Source organism: Chroicocephalus ridibundus, chromosome 1 (genome assembly GCF_963924245.1).
Source record: "Chroicocephalus ridibundus chromosome 1, bChrRid1.1, whole genome shotgun sequence".
Classification (NCBI taxonomy): domain Eukaryota; kingdom Metazoa; phylum Chordata; class Aves; order Charadriiformes; family Laridae; genus Chroicocephalus; species Chroicocephalus ridibundus.
In genome coordinates this window covers 191,841,417-191,851,416 of record NC_086284.1, presented here as the reverse complement: position 1 = coordinate 191,851,416, position 10,000 = coordinate 191,841,417, and the positions used below count along the sequence as shown (strand labels likewise).

Genomic DNA, 10,000 nt, shown 5'->3' with positions numbered 1-10,000 from the left:
TGTCAAAGTTTGTTAAGCAAGTCACATATTAAAGATAACGTTTTAGGGAGTTACTACAGTGACAATAATAAAACCAGCCATCATTTTCCTCTTAAATCATATTTCAAAAGGCACCTGGTCAAAAACAGAAAAAAAAATTTTAAAAAGAGGAAGAAAAGCAAAAGTAGCATAAAGCTATGTCCATTATTTAAAGGACACCCTACTGCATGTTTACTAGTGTTTATGTTTCACATCAGCATATTTTATAGAAGGATTTATATGCCTAACTCAAGTTGTATTTAAATCCTATGGTGCAGACCCTACCATAAAATGCCTCTTGAGTCCTATTAACTGTACCCATGGTTTTACTTTGCCTGTCTGCTTACTTAAGATCTAATCACAGTTTTGAAGAAAAGATTGTCACTTCTAAGCCTGTCCCCTCAGAACCTGTCTGTTATTAGTACTCAACTGGATATTTTCATCTTCAGTTGTTATTCTCTGTGGTCTTTGCAAATGCTATCTACTGGAATCTGTGACTGTATGGACAAATTGGCTACAAATGCCTAGGACTGCTGCTTTGAGAAATATGTAAGTGGCACATTATTCTGTTGGTATTTTTGTGTTTTAAAGTGTTTCACTTAAATTTAATTTTCTAAGCATTTTCACCAATTAAATACATACTCTCTCAATAAAAGTTTTAAAATGCTGTTCTCATCTGAACACCTGAACAAAGGTGATGGCATGCTTTTCAATGAAAACAGTATTAAATTTATATATATGTATGTATGTATATATATAGATAAAACTGTATATTAAAATAGTATATATACACAGTGTACATATATAGATAATAGTGTGTGTGTATATATACATATGTAGGTGTAAGTCTGCTGAGAACTTAATGAAGACACCGAAACCTATATTTCTTCACGCTGTAATACTCTAAGTGCTCAATTGTTAAAACAGAATACACTTGAATTTGAAGCAAGGCACAGATTTAAGCGTTAACAACTTCTCATATTTCAATCTACAACTATTTAATTCTTCCACATTTTCTGTCACCATTTAAAATATTTAACTATAAATGTAGCTAGTGTACACTGCTTAATTCAGCACTAAGAATGATTCAATTTTAAGAGCTATTATGACCTGTTATTTCAGAGGCCCGTACACATGCAATTTATCTATCGTGTTAAAACATGTTTCTATAAAGCAGGATTTTTATAATATTTTATCTTACAGCAGACAACTTTCTTTCTATTAATGCAATACCTGACGTTGTAATAAAAAACCTCAGTATTTAGAAATGAAGGGTTTGAACTCCAAAGGTGCTGAGTGGCCTCAGCAGATGAGAGGACCAGACACAGAAGACTTTGAAGAGTTCAGAGCACGTACTGGCACTCTGCAGAATCAGACCTCAATTGTTTACCAAACAAACTGTTAGGGCTTCACTGAATTAGTACAATCTGCATCCCCCGATGGGGAGGCAACTCTTTAGGTAGGCAAAGGAGAAGGAAATTATGTTTATGCAGGTTTTAAAAGGAAAAGAAATCTTACAGTGACAAAAATTAATTGATTGCACCTCATAAATAGATGGTGTCAGCAGTCAGACAACAGTCTACTTTTACAGTTTTAAACTAAAAGCAGTCCTCCATTAACTCGTTGAGAAAACAAACAGACAAACTTAAAATAATGCTTTAAAAGTGAGAATGGAAACATACCTACAGAAAAGCTGCTTGTCTCTTTTCCCATATTTTCAAAATCACACATCCAAATTACACTCACGCACACATAGACAGGCACATGCTCGTTTTTGTTTCAGTGGTTCTGAACTAACCAGCATTTTTTATTTACACCTACGACAGCAAAGCATCTTTATTGTGAGAAGTCACTCTGGTCCCTTCACCCCAGCTCCGACTTTGGAACAATTCATCGCAAGCGAAGCGAAGTATCAAGTAATGTGGCCCTCTGGTGGAAAGCTCTGCATCACGTCCTACGCGACCGAATTGCACAGTAAACTAACAGATTCTGAAAACATGCACGGCAAGGCTTCGGCACAACTTTTATAAATACGCCGCGGGATTTTAATCACCAGGCGAGCGTGGTGGTGTGCAGCAGTGTCAGCAAGACGTCGCCGCCACGAAAACGGGATCCTGGCATTTCAGCATTAACGTGCACAAAAACAACAACAAATAACGCCCCACGCTCTTCACTTGCACGACACTTCACATTCAGCACGCACAGAGGGTCTGCGGAAAGGGTGCCCGTCCGAAAACAGCCCTTTATTTGTTTAAAAACAAACAGGAAGCAAAACAAACTTACCTGCTGTTGTTGCAGATGCAGCAGTTCTACTGTGCTTACTTCAGTGCTCGTGTCACCACTTGATCTTCCATCTCTGCTGCCAGCATCTAATTGGCTGCTTAGAGTGCTCATTCCATTTTGATTCATTGAACTGTTGCTTATTGTCTCTGTCGCAGATTCCTGCATCATGACTTAATACCTAAAAGTGATTAAGAAGTATCAATTAACACACGCGTTACACCTTCACACTTCCATTATCAAGATGTCCCTCTCTGCCAATTACACAGACAGCATCTTTAGAAGAAGAAAAAAGCCTCGCGGAGCCGTTTACCAAGAAATGCGATGCAAACTCTGCTTTCATACAGATACTAATCACCGGAATTATGGTTTCTATAAGCAATCTTTGTGTGCTTACATTTAACGGCCAAAATAACACACCATGCACACAGCATGGTCAATAGCATTTATGAACGACTACATTTTAAAGTCTACCTATAAAACCAGTTTAAATGAAGGCACGATTTCACACACTGCTCTATATTTCCTATTATCTAGCTTTGACAACCATGGATGACTATACAGCCTTATTTAAAATATTCACTATCTTGATTCTGTCAGAATTTTACAGCATATCTTATGCAAGGCTGTTGTTTAATGATGCACAGCTAATCATACAAAATTAAAATTTTGTAAGGGTGTTACAAATCATATGGTATCAACCAATGATAAATAGTATAATGGGCTTCTCCTTTTTTGTGACTAAATAAAATTTTGCCTCGGAGGCATTTTAAGAAAAAGCTCCTGCTGCAAACACGTCAGATATTGCCTATTTTTTTAATCAAACGGCTGATATTCATTTATTTTTCTGACATTTAAAACATTTAATACTGTCCTTCCTGGGAAGTAATTAAGCTTATGCATGAGCAGCAATCAAACTGTTCACTTGAAGATGACTTAAAACTCAATTTTAACATAGGCAAATAAATGAAAGATATAAAATTAATTTTCCAGGCATGTATTAGATATGAAAGCTGGAAATAAAATCTATCAAGAATATCACTAATGATTGTGCTAAAAACAGCATAAATTATGCATATTACCTTCTCTACAGTAATAAATGTTTTATCATTTTCACTGCATAAATATACTGTACTTTCAGGATAGCAATGAGATGTCCTGCCAAGATCAGTTGAAATCTTTGCAGTAAATAAAGAACCAACGTGCCCTTACAAACCAGAATTTCAAGGCGCATTTTGTATCTGTAATATGGAAAGGTCAACGTCTCCTCTCAGAGCCACCAAAGTCCTCTCCTGCTCTCGCAGGGTCAGAATGGACCTCACTTTCCTTCACCCTCGCTCCCGACGTACTGAAAGAGTCCCCACAACAACCTGGCTGAGCTGTGACTTTAAAAGACACCTCTGAAGGGAGAGGGATGTGTAAGCAAACTCAGGAAAAGAAACAAAGCTTGCTGCTTAGCCAAATTATTGAACGAAGTTATTTGTTCCCTTGGAAAGTATGAGCCATAGCCTTTCTCTGAAGAAAAAAGAAAAAAAAAAAAAAAAAACAGGCAGGAAAAGGATCATTACAACTTTAACTATGTGCATGGGATAGTAATCAAAACGCTGTATGAATTAACACAAACAAGCACCTACAAGATAAAGTGAAAGTATCTATTGTGTGAAGAAAGTTAAAATAGTAAAAGTAAAAGATGAGTTATTTAAAGATGGTCCGGTCAAAAATAAACAGGATGCAAAAAACCCAAGCACTAACACAGTTAACATAAAGGAGGGCTGCTGTCACAGCCCAGTAAACAACAGCAGCACCAGATGTGTTTATGAACAAACAGCCCTTCTTAAACACTCTTACAAACATCAGCAAAATAAAATAATAGACATGGAAAATGTGATACACGCAGTGATGAATTTTACAAGGCAAAAACAAAGCTAATACTCTTTTCTGAGATTAGGCAGCTAATAAGTATTCAAATTAGGCATAAATTTTACATGTACAATGTTTAAAATATTCAGAGAAAAGGGTCTGATTGCCCTTAGTAGTTATATGAAAATTCTAATGCGGCTATGCCACAACGGTGGGAGCAGGCAGCCCTTTCCAATTTTTACAATATTTACTTTCAATAAAAAGACATGTATATCAGAGTGGAAATCTATTTAAAACACTTCATCAACTGTATCGTTACAAGGATTTGGAAATTCGGGAAATTCAAACATTAATCCTCTTTTAGTCAAACAAAGATTTAACCAACAGACAGGTTCATCTTTTACAAATTCGAACGTTAGACAATAACAGTGGTACATTTAGCCAAGCGCATTAAAAGGGCAAAGGGGTGTAAATATTAGATAATCAAAACATTAGAAAACACTCAGAAATTTAATAAATAAGTACATCAGCCCCCCTGTTTTTACATCTCTCCGACTCTTTCGTTACAATTAGCAGAGAAGGGTTAAACATCTTCCAGTTGATATTAACCAAAGGGTTTTATGTCTTGTGGATTTTGTATCCTTGCAAAGCCCCAGAGTGTAGTTCGGGCTCTGCATTTTAAGTTAAAGTGTCTGTGAGCCAGCAGAATCGGCTTTAACACAACATGACCAGTAACACTACTCTGGCGATAGAAAACAACAAATCCGACCCAACAGCTGTGTACGGAGAGAATGTAACTATAGAGCATCAATACTAAAAAGGGTAATTTATTTGGAAGTGAAGCGGAAGAAATACTGAAGTATTTGTATGAACAAGGAAGAGTCCCTAGAATTTTATGTTAAAAATAAAAGCTTTTTTCTAGTTGTAAAAGGGTATTTTTAAAAACAATACTGAAACTTTGGCTTGAGTAATGCTCTGTGTTGGTTGTTCACAGCCCCCTTTTCACTGCCGGCAACTAAGAAAAGGCTGCTGGAAAAAGCAAGAGCGCAAAATCTTTCTCTTTTCCCCTCTTTTCTCTTGCATACACACACACACACGCATGCATGTGTATCTATACACATGCATGTGTATGTACTATCAACTCTAAACCCTCACAAATTAAAGCACTGAAAATGTCTAAACGAGGATCATTCCTGATATCTGTGTATCAGTAATTTCAGTTATTGGTCGTAAAATAATTGAAACCTGCAACATCTCACTAAGCAAACTAATGTACTTTTTTCTTGCTTTAACAATACTAGTGCAGGTTGTTAGCATAAAAATCATAAATAAATACAAAGGAAATACAATGACCACCAGATACTGAGGCTGAAAGTTTAGTATTTCAAATAGGACAAGAAAAAACATACAAGTCCCTGTTTACACACATTTATACACATTCACACTTCCTAATCCTTCTCTTTTTCTCTCGCTGTCACACTCGCTGTCAGTCCTGAGCGTGCCTACACAGGCACGCACGCACACATGCACCCACATCCACAGACACGTACGTTCACCAGCACCTACTTCTGCTGTGATTCCCAAACTCTTGATGCCAAAGGTGAGACACAAGCGCTGCTACCAGGCATTTTAAACAAAGGTATGGGGAAAATATTTGCTGCTCTCTGCAAGAGAGAATGAAATTGTAGATTATTTTAGCGTGTGGTTGCGCTGCAGGTTGAATGCCTAATTCTGCCAGGGTACAGAGGCAATCACCCGCACCAAAAAGGAAATCCTGGTCCTGTGAAGTTAGAAGCTACAGTTTTACTTTTCTCCCCTGCAGTCGACTGTATGATTTCTGCACGTGCGTGTGCATGCGTGCACGCGTGTGTGTTTTAAGCCGGCGAGTCACTGTACAGATACTTATTCTCTACACCACTTCCCTTTTGAAACATTAAACTGACACTGGAACTGACTGCACAAGATTGCATTTTCTCTTCCTAAACAACTTGAATTGAAAGGTTACTTAGTGTAACAATATTTACTTGCAGAATTGTGTTGTTACCAAGGGTATAATGGATGGTGGCTATGCAGGTTTACGCAAGAATGAGTGAAGCATGAGGCATTAGCCATGTGTTTGACATGTTTCAAATTGCTATAATCCAGCATTAAACACACCCAGCAATTCATGCCATTTCTTGCAGCCATAATCTTGAATAAAGCGTGCACAACCACTTATTATATAAATTAGTATATGACTCCCTGTTATAGTCACAACAGTGCTTTTGTGTTTATTTTGCATCAAGATGTGGTCTTTTATTTGTACAAATAGCAGGATAGAGAGCCGTAGCTCAATTAGACCTCCTTACTTTATGATAGGGTGTACCGCACGCCAGGCTGGCGGGCTCTGCTTTGCCCTACCAGGTACGGGTTCTGCCGGCGCCCAAGCCCCCGGCTGCTGCTGCCGCCCGGCCCGGGAGGCGGCGGCGGGTGCGCGGGACGGGAGCCGCCGCCAGGGGGCGCCCCGGGGCCGGCGCCCCGCCCCGCCCCGCCCCGCCCCGCCCCGCCGCGAGGCACGCCGGCCCTGCCCCGCCCGCCCCCGCGGCTGCGGGCCTTGCGCGGGCTGGTGGCCCTCGCTGGAGCTGCCCGGGCCGGTGGTCCTCCATGGCGCTTTATCATGGGTGGAGGCGAGCGGCAAGCTGACGTCCAGCTGCCGGTCGGTCCGGCGCTCCTATGTGGGACACCGCCTTTACGCCCTTGCGGAGCACAGAGCGTGCCGCATCCCGCCCCGTCAGCACTGGAGACAAGGCGGATGGCAGCCGCCATCACAAACCACCTCCAGAAACCGTAGGGGCTGCCTGCCCTGCTGCGGGGTGAGCCCTTGAACCAAGGCAACACCCCCCCTGGCCCCGACCCATAACCCAACACCAGCGTTACGGTGCCCACGTTGGTAGACCCACAGACCAGAGAGAGCTCCAGCGCTCAGCCCCATGAACCTGGCACGCTCCCGCCTTCACCGCGTTTCACTGCCTACCACACGGCCCAAACTTCAGCCTTTTAAACCCGGCCTATGATGTAAAAGCAGAGGTGAGGAGCGAGGCTTAAATAATGGTAACTTTTGTGCTCTGCTGGAATTAATTCATCATTGACACAAGGCACAATGCATCTGAAGTCTTGCGCTGGTATGTTAAAAGTCTTTAATACTTAAGATTGCCTAATAAATCAAAATGCCAAATATGAAGGACATCGCTGAATGTGTGAGAACAAAAAATTAGACAAGCTAAGAGAATATTTGTAAAGGTGGGTTTTTTTCACTTTATCTAAAACATTTAGCTTTCAAAGCGTGAGTTAAGCAGATACATAAATGACTTCACTGCGTATTTTTTAAATATGTAAGTAAATGAATAAAATTTAAACAATAATTAGGTCACTGCTATTGAAATATTGTAAAATAAAGTACCTATATTAGGAGGTTTAATATACTACTGTCTACTCAAGTAAGTTCTCTCTGTAAAAATGTGAAGTATGCTCAGACACCTTGTGCTGCAAGGGCTTTCAGGAAAACGGAGCTCCCAGTTGTGAGTTACAGGACCGATCTTGGCACAACCGGAAAGAATATGTATCACATCTGCATCAGTGAGCAAAGTCAGCATCTTTGATGAAAAAAACCAGAATTCTCACGGTAAAAAAAAATCACCTTTTCAAAGCCAGCTAATGATTTTACTATTTAGAATACCTTCACCAGTGAAGACAGTAGTTGTGAGTAAAGTAACGGTTCAAAAATGGCTACGAAGGGCAGCAATGGGACGACAGTGTGTGGATCACAGCGTGGAGAGTGCTGCTATTGACAAGAATTCAAGCTGTAGTACGAAACTTTTAAATGGGCACTCATACGATGGGTCTCTGAAGGCCATTTTTGAACACAGATTTACAATAAAATTGACAACTGGATTTTTGCAAATTATCACAGATGAGATTTATTTACTACAGAGAGGAGCCAGCAACCCCCTGGTCCACACACCCACACCCACCCACCCAAGTGCCAGATAAGGAAAACGTACATCCTTCCTGCAGCATTCCATCTGAACAGGTGCACTCGGCTGACATAAGAAGGCGTTAAGAAATCAGATTAATTCATTTGTGCTGAAGTTAACCACAACTGAAAAAACAAGCATTGCCTAAAATAGGTATCTCTGTACTATAAGCCACAATTTTTCCCACTGTCTGTGTACTACAGTTTATACATCAGATGTTTAAATGAACATCCTTTTAACTGACTGGCACAGTCAGTCAGTCACATAAAGGTACTATAGGTAGAGTATGCTATTCAATCTTAAATGAAAAGCTGTCCTGCATTTTAAAGGATGTATCTTTTCCTTTCACACCATCTCAGTTCCTCCGGACTAATAAAAACAGCAGGTCAGTCCTGCGCACAGTAATTTATCTGCTTTCTAAAATTCAGGAATATGTTGTCACACTCATCCAATTATTAAACAACAGTTCACTTCCTCAAACAGCCAGTAAGGTCTAATTATTTTCCACCTGCTATTTATTTTCACGTAGTGGAAAAAAAAAAAAATCCCTATGAAGGCCAGTGTTATCTCTGCGAGTAGTCTGTACAATATTGTAAGACGCGTACCTTACACGTAGGAGAGTGGCAAAAGCCTGCTAGAGTGCATTACCTACAGCCCACACGGAAACGAGCAGCCAATTTCAGGATAAGATTCTTATTTGAGCAACGACAGCTTGGGAAACCCCACCTTGGAAAGCAAACTCCTCTCACCCCCTCTCTCCGTATCTATCTTCCTCTCTTTCCCAGTCTTTAAAAAAAAAAAAAAAAAAAAAAAAAAGGGCAAAAAAAGAAAAAGGCAGCTCTCCAAGCTCTTGAGAGTAGGGAGACTTTATTACAGTCAATGGAGAATTTAATAGTGAGAAAGCATTAGGGCAGTAGGAAATAATTAGAATTGTGAGAGCTAGGGAAGACCTGCCTAGCAGGCAAATTCCCTTAAAAAAAAAAAAAAAAAAAAAGAAAAAAAAAGAAAGGAAAAAAAGCTTCTCACATAGCCTGTAGGGCTTACAAACCGCAAACCCAGGGCCAACTTTTTATACCTGTTTTTTGGTTTGGGTTGTTTTTGGGTTTTTTTGTGTGGAGCTTGCAACAACTATCACTGATATTTCCCCTCCCCTGATCTTTGAATATCGTGATAGCATCTCCACCTCACCAGACAGTCTTTGTTTAACCCTCACGCTTACTTGACTTCTCGCACAGGCTCCTGTTCAAAGATTCCCTTCAGTATCCTGTGGGGTTTTTTTTCCCCTGTCCATAAACTACTTTTTCTACAAATCCTCTTTTCTAGAGATTTCAGCACTTTCTACTTCCAGTGTTATCTTTTTTTGGCGCAAAATATGCCTCTAATTCTTCTCTTCACCAGATCCACCCTTGCCGTCCCTCTGGATGGCCCATAGGAGAGGTGGTATGCCAAAAGAAATTTCTTTTACGGGATCCAACTTACTGAAAGCTTGAATAAGCCTCAAAGAGGAATAAATGGAAAATCTGGTTTTTTAAGAGGAGTCCTCCAAAGCTCACATGCTCACTTGCAAAGCCCCAGTCGGTCTCTCATTGCATCTGTAGCTTTCATTGACTACAAATGGTTTGATCGCAATTTTTCTTCTACGTATCTAGTAACATCTGAAGAGCCACAATAGCAACATTTGGTGTTCCGAAGTTTTGCTCTTCCTAATTTTCTGCATTTAGGTTTCCTACATTAGCTTACAGCTTCACGCTAATAAACTTAACGTTTGCTAAAATTACAGCCAGCAAAATATTAACGTGAAATAGACAGCAGCAGGTAGACATAACAAT

At 40.0% G+C, this 10,000-nt stretch overlaps 1 protein-coding gene across 16 annotated transcripts in view; it reads right to left on the bottom strand.

The window, feature by feature from the left end:
- Positions 1-10,000, bottom strand: part of FOXP2 (forkhead box P2) — a 433,923-nt gene that overhangs the window by 192,386 nt on the left and 231,537 nt on the right. For 14 of the 16 annotated variants that reach the window (XM_063323215.1, XM_063323216.1, XM_063323200.1 and 11 more), the window contains one exon: positions 2,302-2,479. In XM_063323215.1, the coding sequence (XP_063179285.1) occupies positions 2,302-2,469 (168 nt within the window). In that variant the 5' untranslated portion in view covers positions 2,470-2,479. Of the gene's footprint in view, positions 1-2,301; positions 2,480-2,611; positions 2,633-10,000 lie in introns of those variants that run through there. The other 2 variants (XM_063323207.1, XM_063323214.1) reach the window with 2 other exon arrangements.